At 34.8% G+C, this 22916-nt stretch overlaps 1 protein-coding gene across 1 annotated transcript in view; it reads left to right on the forward strand.

Moving 5' to 3' along the window:
- The first annotated feature begins 180 nt into the window (after positions 1 to 180).
- LOC136822539 (NBAS subunit of NRZ tethering complex-like) overlaps positions 181 to 22916 on the forward strand; it is an 88515-nt gene continuing 65779 nt past the window's right edge. Inside the window, exons 1-27 of the mRNA XM_067078807.1 lie at positions 181 to 332; positions 421 to 490; positions 1892 to 1934; positions 2093 to 2176; positions 2470 to 2517; positions 3296 to 3336; positions 3635 to 3710; positions 4013 to 4070; positions 4182 to 4261; positions 4465 to 4518; positions 4855 to 5000; positions 5338 to 5438; positions 6101 to 6169; positions 6714 to 6842; positions 7108 to 7165; positions 7422 to 7471; positions 8086 to 8138; positions 8616 to 8706; positions 9428 to 9553; positions 11931 to 11986; positions 14996 to 15191; positions 15923 to 16164; positions 17400 to 17478; positions 18586 to 18827; positions 19562 to 19671; positions 20491 to 20693; positions 21498 to 21794. Of these exons, the coding sequence (XP_066934908.1) occupies positions 261 to 332; positions 421 to 490; positions 1892 to 1934; positions 2093 to 2176; positions 2470 to 2517; positions 3296 to 3336; positions 3635 to 3710; positions 4013 to 4070; positions 4182 to 4261; positions 4465 to 4518; positions 4855 to 5000; positions 5338 to 5438; positions 6101 to 6169; positions 6714 to 6842; positions 7108 to 7165; positions 7422 to 7471; positions 8086 to 8138; positions 8616 to 8706; positions 9428 to 9553; positions 11931 to 11986; positions 14996 to 15191; positions 15923 to 16164; positions 17400 to 17478; positions 18586 to 18827; positions 19562 to 19671; positions 20491 to 20693; positions 21498 to 21794 (2874 nt within the window). The 5' untranslated portion in view covers positions 181 to 260. The remainder of the gene's footprint in view (positions 333 to 420; positions 491 to 1891; positions 1935 to 2092; positions 2177 to 2469; positions 2518 to 3295; positions 3337 to 3634; positions 3711 to 4012; positions 4071 to 4181; positions 4262 to 4464; positions 4519 to 4854; positions 5001 to 5337; positions 5439 to 6100; positions 6170 to 6713; positions 6843 to 7107; positions 7166 to 7421; positions 7472 to 8085; positions 8139 to 8615; positions 8707 to 9427; positions 9554 to 11930; positions 11987 to 14995; positions 15192 to 15922; positions 16165 to 17399; positions 17479 to 18585; positions 18828 to 19561; positions 19672 to 20490; positions 20694 to 21497; positions 21795 to 22916) is intronic.

A 22916-nucleotide genomic window follows, 5' to 3' on the forward strand; every position in this document is an offset into this window, starting at 1 on the left:
GATGAGAAAGCTTTGCAGACCTAGCCTATCTAGTGAAATTTACTCCAATTTTGTCACATTGTAGTTCCCACCAAAATGTTCTGTAAACTTCAATTTATGTTTGAAACTATCCCAGGTTGCAAAAAGCTGTTTACTTTTCCGTCTTATTGTGTATGCTATCCACTTTATGAATTTATTATGTTTGTATATTTCGTTCAAGGTATTTAAAAGTAAACAAGAAAAATTACAAAATCCCGAGAAGATTCAATATTATCAAAACAATGGAAGAAAATGAGCAAATATTGTATGATTTGATTGTTCACGAAGAATGGAAACAAGAACCACAGTTGTTGGTAAGTGCAGCTTACTTATTTTCAGTTAATTAGAAATAGGCACAAGTTTGTAGTGACTAAAATTTTTCTCTAATTTTATTTAATCCAGGACCAAGTTGAAAGTTATTTTTGGCAATATCGTGGTTCACTTCTAAAGAAGCTATGGAAAGTTTCACAAAGTAAGTGAAATTGGTAAAATACCGGGTGACCCACGAAAAAGTTCAGACGTTTCTCGACGTCTTGAGGCCGAACAAATGTCCCAAAGTGCTTGGAGTTTAGATATTTAGAAAGTAGATATCCTAACTTAAAATTTGAGCTATCACTTTTTAAATTTGACCAATTTGTTCTCTACTTATGAGCTTTTAAAGTCAAAATTCACTTTTCGGAAAGTGTAAAAAACACGTAAAAAAGGGGTATCAAATTTGGTATTTTTAGACGTTTTTGATATACAGTTTTTGAAAAAAATCTGAAAAATCTACAAAAGCGCCAATTTTTATAAAAACTAGTCTTGTTTTAAAGGAGATCTAACGGCAAAAATTTTGCTACATTTTTTTTGGAAATTATGGAAACTTTATATTGTGGGGATTAAAATGAGCTATATTATGTTGAAAATTTTAACTCAATAGGAAATTATATCCCTTTAAAGATCTAAGCGTGTGACGTCATTGCTGAACAACTTGTTTGTTAAACAAGATTTTCTCTCTTTTTCTCTAAACTTTTAGTGAGTTTTATAAAGAAAAATTTCTTGATAAAATCATTTAGCACATTCATTTAGACTTCTAAATTCAGAGCAAAATGTCGTCGAGTGAATCTTCAAGTGAAGAAAATGATTTCTCAGACATTTTTAACCATTCTACTACTTCTACATTCTACGTACATCAAAATTATATTTTGCTATAAAACATCTTCTTTCCATAATTTTTGTCTACAAACAGTTTCTCTATCGAAATGAAAGTTCAGCGCTGACGTCACGAAACCCTCTTACTTATCAAATAAAGAGATATTTTAAACAATGATAATTCAATCAATATGAAAGATTTTGCACTCGTTCTTTTTGCAATGTTTTTTATTTAATTAGGCCTGTACTCTGTCAAAAAATAAGGATAAAGAAATTTTTGCCGTTAGATCTCCTTTAAACAAAAATTACTTTTAAAGGTGTTTTATTAATTATTAATGTCATAAAACTCGTTAAATAAGTCAATTTGTAAGTGATTTTCTAATTGATTGCATAAATTTAATACCTCTTTTTTACGTGTTTTTCACTTTCTGAAAAGTGAATTTTGACTTTAAAAGCTCATAAGTAGATAACAATTCGGTCAAATTTAAAAAGTGATAGCTCAAATTTTAAGTTAGGATATCTACTTTCTAAATATCAAAACTCCAAGCACTTTGGGACATTTGTTCGGACTCAATGTCGGAAAACGTCTGAACTTTTTCGTGGGTCACCCGGTACGAAAGTCAAGAAATTGATTTATTCAATAACGCAAATCCGCAGTTCTTTAAAGAAGGGGTGAAATTATACATACTAAATGGATCCATAACTATTTTTTGTTTTATCAACATCAAATCTTTCATTCTAGGTTCTGCAATTTATATGTGGGACAACTTGAAGACACAATTCAGGTATTTAGTTTACATATTTTTCTTATTTTTTACTTATTATTTCTTTTAATGTCTTTTTAAAATCATTCCTTGATGTCAGTAAAATTAATTTTTAAAATATCAACTTCTAATAAAATGAACAATGTCCAGGATATTTTTTCTATCAATTCTTCTACTAGATATCAAGCTACCTTTGGTTGCCCACCATTGAATTTTATCAATCTGATGAACAATTGCTTGCCATGGCTTATGGCTTTGTCACCGTAAGATACTATAACAAAGATAGTTTTTCTTTGATTTCTTGAGCATTTTATTACATGATGCAAATCTTTATTTCTTTACCGTTTTGTTATTTAATTGAAAACTGAGTCAAAAACATTGAGACTAACTCCTTTGGAAAACGAAACTTTGACTTTCCGAATTATTTTACATATATTATATTACTACATTACTAGATTTTAAAGGCCGGGAAATGGTTAAAGATGGCTTTAGGAGATCTGTTTTAAGGCTCGTGTTTATAGTAAAGCATTAAAATCAGATTATATTTACTTTTCAGGGATGGAAATTTTATTGCCATCCTTCAAGATTCTGTTATTGAAATAAGGTTAGTCCCCCTTCTCTTTTTTGGACCTACCTCCGGGTACCCGATGGAGGTCCTTTAAATTAACCCATGTCCGTCCGTCCGTTCGTCTGTTGCCAGCTTTTCTCAGGATTGGCTCATTAGTTTTTTCTGATTTTTGGCATAAAGATGCAAAATCGCAATGCATAAAATGTGACGGGGCCCGATTTTCAGAAAAAAAATTTACCGGCCGAAAATACCGGAAATATGCCGGAAAAGCTGTTTTTTTGGCATTTTCTCGAGATTTTATCATTAGTTTTTTCTGATTTTTTGCTCAAAGATGCGTATTAACAATGCCCAAAACATGGCCGAGTCCAATTAAAAAAAAAAAATTGCCGGTCGAAAATGCCGGAAATTGCTGTTTTTCTGGATTTTCATTGGATTTTTTTCTTATAATTGGTTGTTTTTTCATTCAAAAACATTATCAATAGCAATGCCCACCATCAAGCATGTTTCAATTTTCAAAAATTTTGTTCATTTTCATTCTTTTCATCATTTGATTGAAAGCAATGTTTTTGACCAAGCTTCCTTGAAAATTAAGGAATCGTTTTTAATGCCATCGCTTTGTTAATATTTTAATATTTAACTGAAGGATACTTCTCAAGATAGAGATCCTTTCTTTTTTTAACCACCAAAACTAATACAAGATTTTTTAACTGTGTAGTTTCTAGAAGTTCTTCTGAAGAAAAAGGAAGTTCTTCTTTTAAAGGAAGTTAAATCTTGTAAAGGAAAATGATATATTTGGTTACTTGCTTCATTTTAGGACTGCTGGAAATTTTGAGCAAGTCATTACAAAATATAAGAGTAAGTTCAAGTCTTTTTTATATATTATTTCTTTCTGACAAAGATGTTGATTTTTTGAATTATAAACATCACAATTCATTAAACAGTCTTTTAATGTTTTTAAAAACAAGAAAAATTCGGATTACTTTTTTGGATGATTATCATGAATTTTGTCCTTTGCATATTTCAATCAAATTAATGCTTTGTACTCCTAAACCAAAAGCCTGTATAAAAATCAAACCCACAATCATGCCATGCGCAGAAATCTGCTGCACCATTGATCTCTGGGTCCATGTTAACTAGATGTTTTTTTCTACAGTTGAAAAAGATATGTTTCCAAGATGGCGTAAATTGATTTGGAATCATGACAACACCTTACTTTGTTATTCAAACAGGTTTTTAAATTTATCCTTTTCAACAATAATAACGAAAAAAATTTCATGTCAATATGACCTCTTGATAAAAAAGAATGGCTATGTCAGCCACAGCCATCCTTTTTTGGCTGATATTTTAAGAATCAGATGGAATTCTCCTGACTAATTATTGTTATATTTTTGTAGCAAGAATAGAAATAACTGTACTACATATTAGAGTTTCTTAACAGCCTTTCTAATTCAGATTTATTTTTGTCAGCAAAAAATTCTGGCATTTGTGTTGATTGCTGACACAAATTAGAATGGCTGCTCTTTCATTTTAGTTTTGGAGATTTGACCATTTTGGATATTACCGGCACTAAAAAACATTTTATTCCATCAGTGAGTTTATTGTTTATTTCTTTATCTTTTTATTTAATGTACATTGATTTGAAGATCTAATATTTTGATATTTTGATAAACCTGACTAATAAAGGTGACTTTTTATTTCAGTCAAATAATGTCAAGTTAAAAGTGCCTGGAACGCTGAGTTTGGCATTGTGTCATGTTGAATTTGTAGCCAAAGGAAATAGGTTTGTTTTTATCTTATTTTCAAGCTTATGTCAATTTCCTTCAATTTCACTTTAAAATTTAAGTACACGTTTCGTTTTGTTTCCTGTTTTTGTTTTACAAAATTGACAACAATATTTAGTAGAATTCATATCTGTGTTATCTTTTGATTTTCTTTGATTTTCTCAATTTTCCCAGATGTAATTTATTATATTTCACTTTTTAGCTTCTTGTTATATACCTGCACCTATCAAGGATTTTTTACAGTTTATGAAGTGAAGTATATCTTTTTTAACCTTATATTTAATTTCTAAGAACAGGTCATTGCTTTACTGTTTTGAATTCTACCAATTCTACCAACTATAATTTGTATTATGACTTATACTATGTGAATTCTTTTCATTGTCTCAACAATGTTTTCAATATGTTTTGAAAACAGTTCTGCAATTTTGTTGTTTTTAGGCTGAGGTAAGAAAGCCCTTCAATGAAAATTGTTCACTTAGATCTCTCAATTAAGAACTTGAATGAAATTTTAGAATTCAGACAAAGTTTAACTATGGAAGTTCCTTCCATAACCAAAGGTGGTTAAAAACTTTGCAATTATTTATTGTTATAGTGAATCCTCCTGCACAATAAAATGGGACTACTCTTTCATAACATTCCATCCATATGGATTAGCTGGTTTGGTTATTGATCATAAAAATGGGTTATTGGTTGCAGCTGGGAATTATGGGAAGGAACCATTTCCTAATGTCATGGGAGGTATCGTGTACTTTAGACTCACTCACCTTTTTTTTAGATTCATTTCTCCAAGAATTTCTTTTGAAACAAAGAAACCAAAATTTACAACTTATATTTGTAATCCGAAACATTTTTTTATGAAATTTCACATAAAAATGTCAAGTGTTATTATGAAATTCTTGTATGTACCAAAATTCTGTCTCATTTCAAATTTCATTTTTTGCATCATTATTAAGAGTGTTTGTGGTTTTATTTCTCACTCAATTCCAATTTAGTGTAATTAATTAACGTAATCATTGTACAATAATTTAAAGGTAGCCCCAAAAACTGCAAAATTTATTTATAATTATTACTCTAGATGCATGTTATGGATCATATTCTGGTATCAGTCTCTGGAGATTTTTGAATGACACACCTCATCTAACTCTGGTTGAAGACCAGGGAAAAGCTTTGAAGAAGGTAATTTCTGTTTTTGCATGTGAAAAAGGGCTTGTGTGTTGGACTGATACAGCTCCTTCTCACAGACCCGATAGGATTTTCTCAGACAGTGGGGATAAAAATAACGGCAGATACTCGATGGGGATTCGGGATTGATATTCCCATAATTCTTATGGCTGGGGATTTCATTTTTTTGTTTTCAATTCAAAAGATTCACTGGGAATGGGAAATAAAGCATTATATTTTGCAGTGAGGATTGGTTTATTTGATTATTTTCAGTGGGGACAAAAACTGGAGGACAATTTTCCACTGGGACAATATTTTGGACAATTTTTCCACTGGGAAGGGTTCCCAGTGGGTCTGTGAGAAGGGGGTGATAGTAGCATTATTTGATATTGCCAGGTTGAGAACGCTTTTGTTTTAAGTTCTTTCTTTTGAATGGACTGCAGCATAATAAGCTATATAATAAGCTGTATTTTATATCTTCTTTATGTAACTTTTGAAACAGATCTTCGCTTTATTGTAGCATTGTATTATGATGAGCCTCCTTTATGCTTATGACATGGCTTTGGTAGATTGTGTTTGCTTTCTGTCTGGACTTTGAAACATCCTACTCCTGATAGGACGTCTTCTTAAAGCAGTCGATCGGTTCATATCATAACATCTTTTTTTTAATGTTCCAGGTATCCAGAGGTGAATGGTTAAAGAGTGTTGTTTTAAGACGTGGCGATGAAAAAAACGAAATGTTGAAGGTACCCTTTGTTTTCTTAATGCCTCTACCTTAGCTTTTTTACTGTGAGTTGTTGAAAGATTTTAAGTGTGGATTCATACCCGAAAAAATAATTTTTTTTATATTTTATTATAACCAATTATAATCTCTCATCACCCATACTTAAATCTAGGTCTATGGAAGACCAAGGTTGGAAATCTCTACCAAGTGACTTTAGCATCTAAATGAAGCCTTTTATTAAATGCTAATTATAAGATTGTTATGGTAGTTCTTGTTTTTAAAAGGCCAAAAAGACCAAAAAGGCACTTTTTCTGTTGTTATTTTTAAGAGAGGCAGTTTTTACCTCAAATTTAGAGATTCCAAGAAAGTTAGGTATTTGATAATCAGATAATTGAAATGAAAGACACAAAAATTGAATACGTTTAGGTGTTTTTACCCAGTGATATTCAAGTTATAAGTTTAGCCACACGTAGATCTTGTGATCCAAGCCACAATAATCTTCCTTTATTAATATGCATTTAAGCTGGTATGTTGGTAATCCTTTGAATTTTTTATCTTCTTTATAGCATGGTATTTACAAGTTGAAATTGTCAGAAGATGGTACACAAATTGTCACACTGCATCTTGATGGTCGCATATCTTTTTGGAGTATCCCGTCAATGAGGCTAATCAAAACTTGGAGTAAATCTGAACAAGTATTAGAAACATTTCATTCATAACGTTAACAATTCAGAATAGGTATCCCTGCAATAAACTTTAAAGATTTTTCTACCCAATATTTCAATTTTCCATAATTTAATTGACGTTTCAGGTAGAAACCTTTCTTACCGCTTTTGGATAAGGCTAAAATAAAACATAAGATGGCTGGGTAAAATTTCTGTCTGTAAAAAACCTTTTACCAATAATTTCCTTCGGATTTATGTTTTTGGCTTATTTTAATTTTCAATTTATTTCTTTTAGCCTGATGCAAGTGGCGGCTCAAGTGAAGGGTTCTCCTTTGACTCGCAGAAAAAAGAAGGTCCAATTCTCTCTAGATTTATGTTTTAAGAGAATAACTGTTCAATTTACGTTGGATAATAATTTAATGTTTTAGAATTCCTTAATATTAATCTAATCTTTTGACTTAAAATCTTAAAATTGTATAATAATAATATTGGCAGAAATGTTGGTAGTCACAACTATAACTTTCGATACCAAGTAAAGCCAGTCATCACCAAAATCATCATGGTGTTTGTAGCAAACAAGTTAAAAATAGGTTTTTAAATTCATTTTAGATCTCACCAAAACAAGGAATTCAATAGATGTCAGCTGGTGGTCTGAAAAGGTACTGTACATGAAGACACATGATTATGCAACACGTGTCACCTCTGATATGTTTTGATATAGGTTTAGCTTATCGTCTATAAAATTCCCGTCCGAGAGATAACCCCGTTTTTGTTTTAGAAACTTGATAAGTGCGATTAGTAAGTTTTATATTAGAGATCTTTCAATTTCATTAAAATAAAAATTTGAATGGCTAGAGATGATAAATAAATAAATAAATGGATGGAATCGAATGACAATTGGATTTCTGTAGCTTTAAAAAAAAATTGAAACAGGTTAACTCTTGGACGGGAATTTTATACACGTAATGCATCCCCTATATCAAAATCAATTCTGTGGATGTGCGCAGCCTAACACATAATCTGCTTGTATTTGATCAAAGACAATTGGTTGTGGTATGCGCTCGACTATTCTGTCTGCTGCCAAAAAATGATTCCTAGAAAATCTAATCAAAAAATAATTGATTTGTAGCAAAAGTTTACTTTGAACCGAAGAATCGTCAGCAAAATAGTAATAGGTTTCTCTAAACTAAGTTTGGCCGGCCCTTTGTCTGGCCCAAATGTTTTTATCATTCATGACAAATAAAGAATTATTTGTTAATACATTTTATTGTAGGAGATTGCTTTGGCATCTGGGAGGGGTGATGTAACGATTGCTTCGACTGACAGGTATTTAGTATTGATGTTAGTGTGGTTAATATTTCAAAATCATGAATCGAATCCTTTGGTCTATTAATATTCCACCTTATAGTAAGAGTTACTTGTATGACCACAAAAGCAATCTTCAAATCAAAGTTGATTGAGCCACCGACTTTTCAGTGGCCTTAAAATTGCCGTAATAATCTATAATGATCTTTGCTTGATCAATGCGTTACAGTTAGTAAAATGATATTTCACAGTATCGTAACAGTATCGTAGGAAGCATTTTTTAATATTGAGCGGGGCTGAGGTTTAGTGCCATCGCAAGGGCCAATCAGCTCAAGGGGGGAAATTTGAAAAGTTCAAGATGGCCTTTATATGCAAGCACTCCACTCTGCGGTATTTACGGTACTGCTTTTTTATTTTTAGTTGAAGGAATAGTAATGTTGAATTGACTTTAAAACCAAATGTTTTTTCCCAATCTAAAATTTCATATCTCCATTCCAGCTTGAAGAATTTACTTGGAGAGTCGAGTGAGAAATTTGATCCATGGCCGTCACTCAGCCAAGTGGTGGATGGAAGCATTCTTGTGCTCGAGGTACACACTTTTGCATAAGAGCAATTTCATAAGAGGCGTAAGAATAGATTAAAATCAATCTGAATTGAAAGTCTCTTATTACGAGAGATTATGATAAGATAGTTTTTTTTAATGATCATTTAAGGCAATTGAAAGTTTAAGGCTATATTATATGCGCAAAGGTTTTAAAGACGCTAATGTTGAAACAGACTATACACTGTTTCTTGCAAACGAATTTTTTTCAGTAACGATACCGACCACGGATTTCTAAAGCCGGAAGGGCTAGATGTCGTGCTTTGGCTGAAAAGTGTGCCGTATCTCGGTAGAAAATCCTACTTAGGTCACGTGACATTACAATAGAATGTCTTCGAAAACAATAATAATATAGCAACTATATTTCTTGCAATATTCACTTTTTTTGACTGCGATTGCTTCACGCATGACATCTAGCCCTTCGGGCTTTACAGAAATCTGTGATATAGACCGCATGAAAACCTTTCAATATGGCTTTAAGATTTGATATACACCTTTTCGACCGTAGCCGCCAATTGCCTTGCGGGCATTTTTATCCCACTAAAACCGTCCCAGTCCTTTTTTCGCCCCTATAGACAATAGAAAAATGTGTCAAAAAAGGACTGGGACGGTTTTAGTGGGATAAAGCAGACAAAAAATGCCCGCTCGGCAATTGGTGGCTACGGTCTAAAAGGTGTATTGATCATAAAGTATTTACTTATTTCTTTAGTGTGAGAAACGAGTGAACGATCCAAACAACAAAACGAAGACATCTTGGAAATGGACTTCAGAAGAAGATGAAAGCCAAGATGAAGTGAACTCGATTCGTTATCGATTCAAAGAACTCACTAAACAGGTTTCAAAGCTTTATATAAATTAACCCATGTCCGTTCTTCCGTCTGTTTGTTCGTCCGTCCGTCCGTCCGTCCGTCCGTCCGTCCGTCCGTCCGTCCGTCTGTTACCAGCTTTTCTCAGGATTGGCTCATTAGTTTTTCTGATTTTTTGCACAATGATGCAAAATGGCAATGCCCAGAACGTGACGGAGCCCGATTTTTGAGAAAAAATTTATTTGGGCAAATTTGGGCCAAAAACTACCTAAAAATAGGGTTTTTTGGACTTTGTGCAAAATCTTGTCATTACTTTTTTCTGATTTTTTGTACAAAGATGGAGGGCAAGATTCTTCTCTAAAGAATGGCTGAAGTGGTTTTTCCCGGAAAATTCTTATTCGCCTTAAAAAACGGATTTTCGTATTTTTGGGGAAATTCCCTTTAACCAAATAAGAAAATATAGCTTTTCTCAATGTTGACTTGTTATTTTTTTCTGATTTTTTGCACAACGATGCAAAATGGCAATGCCTAAAATGTGTCGGAGCCCGATTTTCGAAATAAAATATATTTGGGCAAATTTGGGCCAAAAACTGCCTAAAAATAGGGTTTTTTGGACTTTGTGCAAAATCCTGTCATTACTTTTTTCTGATTTTTTGTACAAAGATGGAGGGCAAGATTCTCTAAAGAATGGCTGAAGTGGTTTTTCCCCGGAATATTCTTATTCGCCTTAAAAAACGGATTTTCGTATTTTGGGGAAATTCCCTTTAACCAAATAAGAAAATATAGCTTTTCTCAAAGTTGACTCATTATTTTTTTGTGATTTTTTGCACAATGATGTAAAATGGCAATGCCTAAAATGTGACGGAGCCCGATTTTCGAAAAAAAATTTATTTGGGCAAATTTGGGCCAAAAACTGCCTAAAAATAGGGTTTTTTGGACTTTGTGCAAAATCCTGTCATTACTTTTTTCTGATTTGTTGTACAAAGATGGAGGGCAAGATTCTCTAAAGAATGGCTGAAGTGGTTTTTCCTGGAAAATTCTTATTCGCCTTAAAAGATGGATCTTCGTATTTTGGGGAAATTCCCTTTAACCAAATAAGAAAATATAGCTTTTCTCAATGTTGACTCATAATTTTTTTCTGATTTTTTGCACAATGATGCAAAATGGCAATGCAAAGGAGCCAGATTTTTAAGGAAAATTTTTTTGGGCAAATTTGGGCCAAAAACAGATTGAAAGCTTTTCTGGGCCTGAATGGTTTAAGCGATTTTCGTATTTGGGGAAATTCCTTTTTACTATTTTACATTATTTAACACACAAGCTTTATTTTTCCATTCTGAATTTTTGTACAATTATTGTCACTTTTTTCTTATTTTCATCCGATGTTAATCATTAGGTAGGTCCATTCAGCATGTTGCTTGTTATCATCGCTCTGACTATCTTCTCATCACATAAGAATCAATCTTAAGGCGTGGGAAAGTTTTTTTTCGCGTCGGTGCAATGCAACATGCTCAATCATACCAACTTGAAACACTATCTCGTGTCTCCACCCCATTTTTCTTTTTACCAATAAAAGTTAAATCTCACTTTTTTCCCTGGGACAAAATCAGCGTCTTTTGGGTATTTCCTGCACTTTTTGTCCCATGAAACAAAAAAAGAAACCATGGGACGCACACTTTTTTTCTTGTGTTGGTGGGAAAGAGTATGTTGCATTGCACCAACGCGAAAAAAAAATTTCTCGTGTCCCCAAGCCTTTACTTAATTGTGCTACAAACTTTCCTAAGATAGTAGCGGGAAATATGTAAAATCGTGCGACTTTTTTAGTCAAATACATTTTGTAATTAAGATTAGAGATATATTGCAAGCATAAAATCCCTTAAAAGACAGAAACAGCTATTTTGTCCACTTTTTGCACTTTTTGACGATTACTAAGAGGTTGATAGCCAACCCTCCAAAATCGAATCCTACCCTTTGTCACCTACCCGCCCTTGAATAAGAATTTCTTCTAAACCTCAGCCCTTTCAAAGCAACCTAACCTATGAGCAGTAGAATAACTACGTTTCTCGAAAAAAAATTTTTCGACTTGTTTGGAAAGTCGTTAACTCCACCATCTGCCTAGAGTGAGCCGAAATTCTCTTTATTTAGAATAAACTCTTTTTAAATACACTTTACCACCAAACCCTTAAAGTGTGAATAGACTTGGGGCGAGTTTCCTCACAAAGATTGACGTCAAAACCCTTTGTTTATGAGAAACTCAATGCAAGACATTTCGGTGTGTTCTGACATCACTCATTCCTTGTAAACTCGAACCAAGTCTCCTCAAGGTCTAGGTTTTGATAGGTGAGTTGTTTTGGTCATTGACCTGTCTTCGTGGAAATTTCATTTAGATGTACTTCTTGCTAATTTCAGATGTTATATTTCATCACTGAGGCTGAAAGGTTTTTACCAGCTGTCAAGCCTCCAAGGTGAGTGTTTAGATTTCATAGAGATTTGAAAATTACTTTACACAAAGGTGAAAAAAGTCTGTATAATATTCACCTTATAATCCAGGGGTTGTGTAGGTTCAATCCCCGGTCACCGCCAACTCAGCGAATACTGAGTTTATGTATCGGAGGATTTCGAGGGCGACGGTATAAAGTGAGATCGATACAAAACAAAGTCGATAGTTGATGTACGGCTCTATGTCGCCTTTGCTCACCTAAACAGACGACGGTATTTTGGTGTTTTTACAGTCGTCGAGCAAAGTCGACTGTGATTTTGGAGACGTGTCAACTTTGCTTTTTACCGTCCCCCTCACTTTACTTCGAATACATAAACTCGCTAATGAGTAGCTCAGATTGGGTAATCTGATTTAAGAGCCATTTTTTTTAAAAATCTTCAGAATAAAGAAAGTCTGATACCTCACCCTCTTAGATTTTGATGAAATTTTGACCAAATGATCTATCACACAAGAAAATAAGACTCTGAAAATTTCACCTTGATATCTCAAGTAGTTTTGAAGATACAGCGTCTCAAAGATAGGCTACTAAGCGAAAATTGACCCCTAAAAATCATGAACTCTGGTGGGGAGCAGATTTTGAAAGCCAATGAATTTTTATTCAAGTACATTAGAAAGCTGATTTACAGTGGATTTCAAGAACTTTTTGTAGGGAATCAGAAAAAATCAAATTGAGTCTCCAAAATTTTCCCCGAAAATCTCTAGCACCTCCTGTAGAGGGCTTCAAACTTTGCGTAATCTGGGTTTGGAAGCACTTTTAGCTGGCTGCTGATGGTCCTTGGGACTTTTTTGAAGTAAACTTTTGACCTGGAGTGGTTTACTGGTGGGTTTTGGCCACAAAAATAACATTTTCAGGATTTCCATCTTTGCGTAACCGTCAAAAATGGCCGAAAAAATTGCTATTTTGGCAGACCTGGAGCAAAATTCAAGATGGCTTATCTTTTTAAGGCAACACCAAATTTTTTTGAAATTTTCAGCAAGGCTTCCTTAGTAGGTCTAGTTTATAGCCTCAAAAAAATCTCAATGGGCTTTTGAAGTCTCTTAAAGATAAGATCGATTGAAAATTTGCTTAACTTCGTTGTTTTCTCCCTCTTAAAATGCTAAATCAGGCCCACTTAAGGGCTCTAACTGGATAATTTTTGTCAAAATATTGGTTGATCTTCTCTAGCCAACTAATCATTGGCATTAGGGGAACAACTGAAAAAGATTTCAGGCCATTTCCATCAACAGATGACATTTTATGACAGTTTCTTTATTTTTAAGTACAGAATATGTAAAAAAATGAGACTGACATCTGGCGTTTCCTACCATTCCAGGGCCTATATTTCCAGAAAAAAACTCAATCTTTCACAGTTTGGTGAATATTAATCTTAAATATAAGCAGGTTACTTCAACTTAATGGGTTTAACAGTACTCAATTCCTATTCAAAAACTTTTTAGACTCATTCAGAAATCCTACTTTGACAATAATTTGCGCTTTACCGCAAAATTTCTAAGTCCAAGTGTTGTGATTAGCTTTTAGACTGTCCAATATTTCTTGTCCAGAAGATTTAAACAGCATTGTTTGCAGTATCTCATAAATTATCACCCTAGTAATGTTGCTTAGTTATTTAAGAATCAACAAGTAAGACTGTTAGTGTACACTATTATAGAGATATTGGACAGTCTAAAAGCTAATCACAACACTTGGACTTAGAAATTTTGCGGTAAAGCGCAAATTATTGTCAAAGTAGGATTTCTGAATGAGTCTAAAAAGTTTTTGAATAGGAATTAAGTACTGTTAAACCCATTTAGTTGAAGTAGCCTGCTTATATTTAAGATTATTATTCACCAAACTGTGAAAGGTTGAGGCGTTTCCTGGAAATATGGGCTCTGGAATGGTAGGAAAGGCCAGATGCCAGTCTCATTTTTTTACATATTCTGTACTTAAAAATAAAGAAACAGTCATAAAATGTCATCTGTTGATGGAAATGACCTGAAATCTTTTTCAGTTGTTCCCCTAATGCCAATGATTAGTTGGCTAGAGAAGATCAACCAATATTTTGACAAAAATTATCCAGTTAGAGCCCTTAAGTGGGCCTGATTTAGCATTTTAAGAGGGAGAAAACAACGAAGTTAAGCAAATTTTCAATCGATCATATCTTTAAGAGACTTCAAAAGCCCATTGAGATTTTTTTGAGGCTATAAACTAGACCTACTAAGGAAGCCTTGCTGAAAATTTCAAAAAAATTTGGTGTTGCCTTAAAAAGATACGCCATCTTGAATTTTGCTCCAGGTCTGCTAAAATAGCAATTTTTTCGGCCATTTTTGACGGTTACGCAAAAATGGAAATCCTGAAAATGTTATTTTTGTGGCCAAAACCCACCAGTAAACCACTCCAGGTCAAAAGTTTACTTCAAAAAAGTCCCAAGGACCATCAGCAGCCAGCTAAAAGTGCTTCCAAACCCAGATTACGCAAAGTTTGAAGCCCTCTACAGGAGGTGCTAGAGATTTTCGGGGAAAATTTTGGAGACTCAATTTGATTTTTTCTGATTCCCTACAAAAAGTTCTTGAAATCCACTGTAAATCAGCTTTCTAATGTACTTGAATAAAAATTCATTGGCTTTCAAAATCTGCTCCCCACCAGAGTTCATGATTTTTAGGGGTCAATTTTCGCTTAGTAGCCTATCTTTGAGACGCTGTATCTTCAAAACTACTTGAGATATCAAGGTGAAATTTTCAGGGTCTTATTTTCTTGTGTGATAGATCATTTGGTCTAAATTTCAGCAAAATCCAAGAGGGTGAGGTATCACACCCTGAAGACTCTTAAAAAAAATGGCTCTTAAGCGGTAAGGCACTAGGAGCTGATAGTAGTCGTGGTGCTTCACCTCAGCATTAAGCCTCCGTCTAGTGCAAATAGAAAAGCGGATATGCTCCCTCACTCCCGGATTCACAGACAACCACAAGATAAAACTTACTTACTTACTCTTTTCTTTAGAATTTTAACCAACGTTTATCGTTTACTATGCTTGAAATCTACAACACCCGAAGAATTATACACGCGGAAAATCAATCTTGAACATTACGGAGAGGCCTTGGACCTAGCTAAACGTTTTGGTTTGAATACTGATTTAGTTTATCAGCGACAGTGGAAAAAGAAAAGAGTTTCGAAGATTACCATTCATGATTATCTGGTACACTTTTTTTTAATTGGAATACATGTTTTTTATATAAGCAAGTGTATGCCCCTTGGTCAGGCTTGTGTATGCTTAAGTTCTCAAAGCATCCAGGCATAGCTCATGCTTATTATTGAATCATACTTATGATTCTTCCCGAGCCAAGTTTTTAATGAAATTTCAGAAATTTTGTAAAAATGTGTTCAGATTTTGGGAGCAGTGGAAAGTAACTAGCCGTGGAATGTGGAATTATTTTACTTGACCTCTACCAAACCTTTTTAAACAGATAAAAATGAAAACTTGAAAAAATTTCAGGCTGACATATACGTTTATGTTATGCTTAGGAATTATGCAAATCTGAGCCTTCATATGCTTATAAGCGTTATGCTTATAAAGAAAAACATGTATCCAAAACTTCTGAAGCCTTTTGATGTTCTTTAACTTTTTAAATTTAAGCCTAAGAATGTTCTTAGCATGTTCTTATTCTCTCATAGATTACTATATATGCATGATTATCTGTAATAGCGAATTCTTACTCTTCGATATCAATATAATAAGCATCCTAGAAAGTGTTATAGCCAATCTATACATATGTTAGGTCCCTATAGGTTAACAGTGTAGTTTGACCGTAACCGAGACTGTTTTCCTTTTTCAAAATTTCATGATTATATTTTTTTCCTTATTAAGCCTTTTTTGTATACCGTAGCTTACATTAAGCCCATCAACTTAGCTCCTTTTCTTTTTTATAGTCCAAGATTAAAGATCGATATTGGGTTTTGGACGAGTGCCTTTTACGAGTTGCCGATGACTTTGACTCGACAGAAGAGTTACTGAAATACGGTTTACTCGGTACAAGTTGGGAAATCTTGCAAAGGATTGATGAAGAGGGTAAAGGTGATGCAAAGGATGATGGGAAGTTATTACCTTTTAAATTTGACGCCGCCCCACATGACGAGGATGACGAAAACTCAAGTAGAGAATTCCAAGGGAGGTAATAAAAAAAAGATTAAAGGCCGGTCTCCACTTTCGCGCGAAATGAGCGAAGACTTTTTAAAGTTTTTGTAAGGTCATTGGTCGGTTGAAAAATGAAGTAATTCCATTAGTCAAAAAATTGACGTAACGGTTGAAAAAAGTTGATTTTCCTTCAACTTTTTTTTTTGTTCGCGCGAAACTTTTTTATAACGTCATCTTTTCTTTAGGCAAAAAAGGTTGAGAAAAAAACTGTCGCCCATTTCGCGCAAAAGTGGATGCCGGCCTTAACTTCTAGTGTTCAATACAGTAGATGCTCTCTAATTTGATTTTCAAGTGGAATCGAATATAGGAGCTTTTCGAATAGTAAAGAATTTTTATGAGAATTTCTTGTTGACGGTTGAAGAATCTTAGCAACAATAATTTGAAAACGAGGCCCACAGTGATTTTATCAATTTTGAGAAAAGTGTCTAAGGACTGAGTCTGAATTTACCCCAATCTTGTAAATGTTCTCTTAATGAGATATTCTTATGAATTGTTCCTTATCGCCTATTACTGAAAGTTTTAACTGGGATTTAGAGTTAATCGGATCCAACGAAACTCATTTTCTTGGTCTAGGTGCCAGAACTTTATTTCGATTATTCTCGATTGGTTCACAACACCAGTAGCGAGCACCTCACTAAAAACCGGGATTTTTCATCTCGTTTCTTAGTGAGTTCCACTTTGACGATTTTCGAAAAATAGAAGCCTTTCAAGCGGCTTTCAAGTGTATTGACGAAAATTCTATTTTTTCCCTACTGCGAAAGCTTCGAAGGTATAAAGTGGAATAGAGATTATTACGTAGAAAAAAAGCTACCTTAGGCTACTTTATCAACTGTTTTACTCAGTAGTGTGTTACGGAGAAGAAATTTGAAATCTCCGTAGAAATCGGGTATGTTTACAGCTATTTATGATCTGAATAGCAGAAGGAATGGGAATTTTTACTAGGAGCCTCTTGTTTGACGCAACAACACCTTTTAGATCACTCGCTCATAAACAGTATTGGGTGTATTGTGTCTTGAATTTACGAAGATTTATGAAATATCTTTGTAATTTTTCTTTTTGAAGGCTCTCTTATATTTGGACCAAATAGCTTTTCTTTCAGTTCTTCTGTCTTAGTCGGATTTCTGTGTCAGCAAGATACAAAAAGAGGCTTTTCTCTTTATAAATTCAACATGCTTTGACCACTGTTCGTTGTTTCTTTCACTTTATTTATAGTCTAACGAAGAAGCAATTGAAAATCTGCCAATATCGACGGCAATTATTACATTATCTTGATCGGCTTTCCACTTATGAGGTATCGTTCATTCTATTTATATGGGTGTTTACGTTTTGTATATACCTATCAACCACAGATTTCTGTAAAGCCCAAAGTGGTAGATGTCGTGCTTTAAGTTTTTCCAAGCAAAAAAAATGTATATTGCAAAGAATATTGCTGCTATTGTTTTCGAAAACCTGCGAAGCTTGTTATTGGTCAAGCACTGAAATTCTATTGCAATGTCACGTGACCTAGGTAGTATTTCCTACCTAACCTCGGCACACTTTTCAGCCAAAGCACGACATCTAGCCCTTCGGGCTTTATAAATCTATGCTATCAACCCTTAGCACCGCTGTCACCTTTGAGGAAACTGGTAACGAAAATACCAAAAAAAAACGGCGTTTACCATCTCATCTGTCGTTTATTTAATTACACATTTTAGCACTAGGATCTTCTGCCACAGTAGTCTTTATTGCATAAAATCTGCAATTCTAGTCAATTTTCACCCCAAAGACAATCCACCAGGTTTTTTTCTTTCGCAGCTCAACTACTCAATTGAACAGTCTTGGGGCTCTTCTTCCTAGTCAACCAAATACATATGCAAGTTTTTGCATATTCCACTTCCATAGCAAAGAAGGTTTAAAATTATAAGAACGACAACTTTGACATCCAAGCCTAAGATCTCACACAAATCACATTCAGTTTGTTTCGAGATAATTTCGGCCTTCTAACACTTTACAAATAATCCTATAATCTCTGTTATTACAACTCCTGATGTGCATGACCGGCCATCATCCAGATGACTTGTATCATTTTGGGATCCGTCCTACTATGATGCTTGTCTCATCTTGATGATATTATTAAACACTTGAACGGCACTTAGAGAGCGATCCTCACGCGAGGCTGTTCTATATGAGTGCAACGGCACGACACAATGCTAGTCTAATCTACAGACACTCTTGTATCAGAGTAATGGTACCCAATTCCCCTCACATGACATGGGTTAAACCGGGCGAAAGTATATTCGCTTGCCAAGTGAATCGTAGGGACACTTTGGGTATCGAACTCGGGCCTCCCAGGCGGAAGTCAAGAATGATAGTTTGACTATACTATTTCGTCTATTAATCAAAATCCCCCAAATTTTAGGTTGTTTTGGGAGGCTCATTCAAAGCACGAGATAAATTCTCAAAAGAGTATTTTACCAAATTTCGATCGTGCAATATGGTACACCAAGCGGTCGAGTGTGCCCGCGACGAGGACGCTTATACTCTGGAGCATTTGTTTTCGTACCATGGGAAGCAGTTACTACCTTATTGGCTGCCGATATTATCAAACTTCCCGGAAACAACCGATATCCGATATTTTGAGCCGGTCATCCCTGAGATTGGGTAAGTAAAATTTTATAGCAACACAGTGGTCAATTGTCGTTTTTTTGGGTGTTTCTGATATGAAAAATGACGCAATCTTGACTTATATACGCATATCAGGATACGATTCATCTCAGCAAGCACACAACGTTGTCTTAACGTTTATCTAACGTTCACAACGTCCATATAATGTGAGATGAACATTGAAACAACGTTGTCTGTCTGGTTGGATGATATTTGTGCTGTGACTCGAAAACGGTTATGTTATATTGTTTAAAGACAGTTTGCTTTAACAACTGTAAGGATTTTTGCAAGTTCTTTTGATAGCGATAAAGTCAATCTCGACTTTAAAGCGTAAAAAAGACTAGGTAAATGTTTTATTTTTACAACAGTATTCCCGTTCCATATCAGACACATGTTTCATGTCAGGGCAGTGTCTGCCTATTGTTACATTGTGCTGATATAAACAAAAATGTATTTCTTTTCCTCTTTCTGGCCAATCTTGCTCCACATCCGTGTCAATTCTATGTGAAGAAGCTTGTAAATTATTTTTGTAAATTAATTCCCTTCCTCGGAAGAAAGGCGCCGCGCGATCACATTTTGTGAGAAATTCTTTTCTTTATTTTGCTTTGTCAGAATAAAGGCGTGCCTCCTTTCTATGTCATGAGGAAGAATATATTTAAATTCACAATTTCAGAATTGAGAAAAAACATATAAAAAATATTATCATCGTTTTCTTTGTTCTGTTTCTCCAGAGAGCCACCAGAAGATCCAGAGATTTTACCTTGGTTAGAGAAACACCATCGTGAAGAGGATTGGGTCGAGCAATCGAATATTGTCCAACAAATCAAGTCTAATGAAGAAGGTATGTTATATACACTGGATATACACTGCACCACTGGATTCTTTTGAGAACTTTTAAAATATTCCACCCAATACGTCACTTAAACTATAGAAAAAGTGACGTATTCGGTGAAAAAAACACACAGAAAAGTTGCATAATCTCGTGAAGTCATTACAGTGGTGCAAATCATGAATACTGGAACGGAGCGTCACTACAATTCACCTTTATATACCCTTGACTAAGTTATATCCGCCATGGGTGTTTTAAAAAAAGTGGTAGCCCTACTCGGTGTGTGTCGATTTATAATTTAGTTAAATTTTTCGGTTAAAATTTTTTCACGAACATTGAGTAGAGCTTCTATTCGGATACCACTCATCATGAAAAAGTTGTGACCAGGGTATATAAAAGTCATTACGACCACAGTATGAGGCAGCGCGAAGACTCCTCTATCGATAGCTATTTATCCGAAGATAGGGGAGAGGGTCACTCTTTCTCCTGGATTGTTCCACTGACCCTTTTAATTATTCTCTTAATCTGTGAACATTAATTAAGCAAAGAGCCATCAAGTACCATTTTGTTATTAAGCTTGAGGTCTTTGGTATGACTCAGTCAGGGTTTGAACCCACGGCTGTGCGCACCGTAGCCTGATGCTCTACCCTCAAGCCACGGTTGCTTAAAGATAAAGTAACACTCGATAAGTCGAGCCTCATTCACTCGAATTTTCTCCTTAGTTCGAAATCCATATTAACACTCAAACTCTCAGGAAAATTCGAGTTGTAGGCAGATAGAACTGTACTTCCATTAACAGACCATTATAACGAATTTTAAATTTCTTTGTAGGTGACGCAAACGAAGATATAGGCTCATTCATTTTCGAATCCGATCCAGAGATACGAAAATTTTACAAATGTGAAACAAAAGCTCAACTGAGAGAATGGTTTTTACATCGTGTACACTTGATTGATGAATATTCCGGTCAGATTGATAAATGTTGCGAGCTGTTAGATGTGGGAATCAAAAGAGGCTTGGAAGGGCTCACTAAGGTAAAAACACTAGCAATGTGGAGATTGATTTCTCCCAATTCACTGTCTCTCTGTCCAGTCAGTAGACAAGAATTCACTTCTAGCTCTACCGAGGGGCAATTGACTCCTCGGGGTCCATATGGACCCGTAGCACAATGGTAGGGCAATTGCCCGCGAATGACATGGTTGTGAATTCGAGTCTCGCTGGATCCGTTGGTTTTCCAACGGTTCTGGTGGCTGGTCAGAAGTCAACATGAGAGCGACTGTATTCACTTCATTGACTCATTAAGGTAATATCACTGATCTTTATAAAACCTGGATCAAGCTATATCCACCATTCGGATACCACCTTCGAAAAATACTCGATCAAAGATTTTGCTTGGTCAGGATCGAGAAACTGTCCAGGGTGTAAAGGTTTTGTAGTTTTGACTTTTGTTTCAAACATTTAGTAAAAGATAGAACCTGCATTATCGAGAAATTCTTTGAAGATGAAATATTTGAATAAGCAAGTCTCCCTTTTTGTAGGCCTATTAGGTTCTTCTTATTCTCAAAAACGGTTGGATAAATCTAAGGAGGAAGTAACTTTTTCTTCCTTTCTTACCTACAAAATTTGCAATTATTTGGCAAAAAACATTTGGCATTGCAAAACATTTCCCCTGAAGTTGATAGCCGGGTTGATTATTTACAATCAGTTCCTTATAAAGGAAGTATTTCAATATAGCTCACGCGTAGAGAGAGAGAAAGTAAGCTTTAGAGAAGTTATTTCACTTCAATTCATCATTACATAAAACGTTAGGTAATTTTCTTTATGAATTTCATCCACAGGTTCACCAAGAAATGGAAGCATGGAGACTCTTAGTTTACGACGTTGGAATTGACAGTAAAATGACTGCAAAGAGTTTCGTGGAATTATCTGAATCATCGAAAATCAAATTGCTAATGTTCAAAACCTCAGATGTGACATTCGTTAACGATTTCAAGCTATATCTAATGCCGTATTTAAGAAATATTGGAAAGAAGGATTTTAAGAAACGCCAAGATTTACTTCATGAGTTTTTGGTGGAAATCGCTAAAACTGATTTGACATGCTGCTTGAAGTTATTGGAAAAGTGTTCGCCAGAGGTAAGATTATTCTATAATCGTTTTAGATGAATATAATTTTTGGACCTACTCTTAGGTGCCAAATAAACGGGGGGGGGGGGGTTCGAATAAACGGGGGGGGGTTGGAAAATTTTTGAAATTTCAATAAACGGGGGGGGGGGGGCCTAATTGCCGGGGGGGTTGGAAATTGTACTTATGAAAACCCCAAAATAAGGTAAATATAGGCTAAAATCAGGCTTTTTGGAGCAAAATAAGGGGACTTCTTTTAGCCAACTCAAAATATTCTTTAAAATTAATAAACGGGGGGGGGGGGGGGTCCTAATAAGGTCCGGGGGGGTTGGAAAATTTTCAAAAAATTAACAAGCGGGGGGACCGTTTATTTGGCACCTAAGAGTACCTCCGGGTACCCCGGTGGAGGTTCTATAAATTAACCCATGTCCGTTCGTCCGTCCGTTCGTCCGTTCGTCTGTCTGTTACCAGCTTTTCTCAGGATTGGCTCATTAGTTTTTTCTGATTTTTTGCACGATGATGCAAAATGGCAATGCCCAGAACGTGACGGAGCCCGATTTTTGAGAAAAAATTTATTTGGGCAAATTTGGGCCAAAAACTACCTAAAAATAGGGTTTTTTGCAAAATCCTGTCATTAATTTTTCTGATTTTTTGTACAAAGATGGAGGGCAAGATTCTCTAAAGAATGGCTGAAGTGGTTTTTCCCGGAAAACTCTTATTCGCCTTAAAAAACGGATTTTCGTATTTTGGGGAAATTCCCTTTAACCAAATAAGAAAATATAGCTTTTCTCAATGTTGACTCATTATTTTTTTCTGATTTTTTGCACAATGATGCAAAATGGCAATGCCTAAAATGTGACGGAGCCCGATTTTCGAAAAAAAATATATTTGGGCAAATTTGGGCCAAAAACTGCCTAAAAATAGGGTTTTTTGGACTTTGTGTAAAATCCTGTCATCACTTTTTTCTGATTTTTTGTACAAAGATGGAGGGCAAGATTCTATAAAGAATGGCTGAAGTGGTTTTTCCTGGAAAATTCTTATTCGCCTTAAAAGACGGATTTTTGTATTTTGGGGAAATTCCCTTTAACCAAATAAGAAAATATAGCTTTTCTCAATGTTACTCATAATTTTTTT

This window comes from Clytia hemisphaerica, unplaced genomic scaffold (genome assembly GCF_902728285.1).
Source record: "Clytia hemisphaerica strain Z4C2 unplaced genomic scaffold, Clytia hemisphaerica genome assembly, whole genome shotgun sequence".
Classification (NCBI taxonomy): domain Eukaryota; kingdom Metazoa; phylum Cnidaria; class Hydrozoa; order Leptothecata; family Clytiidae; genus Clytia; species Clytia hemisphaerica.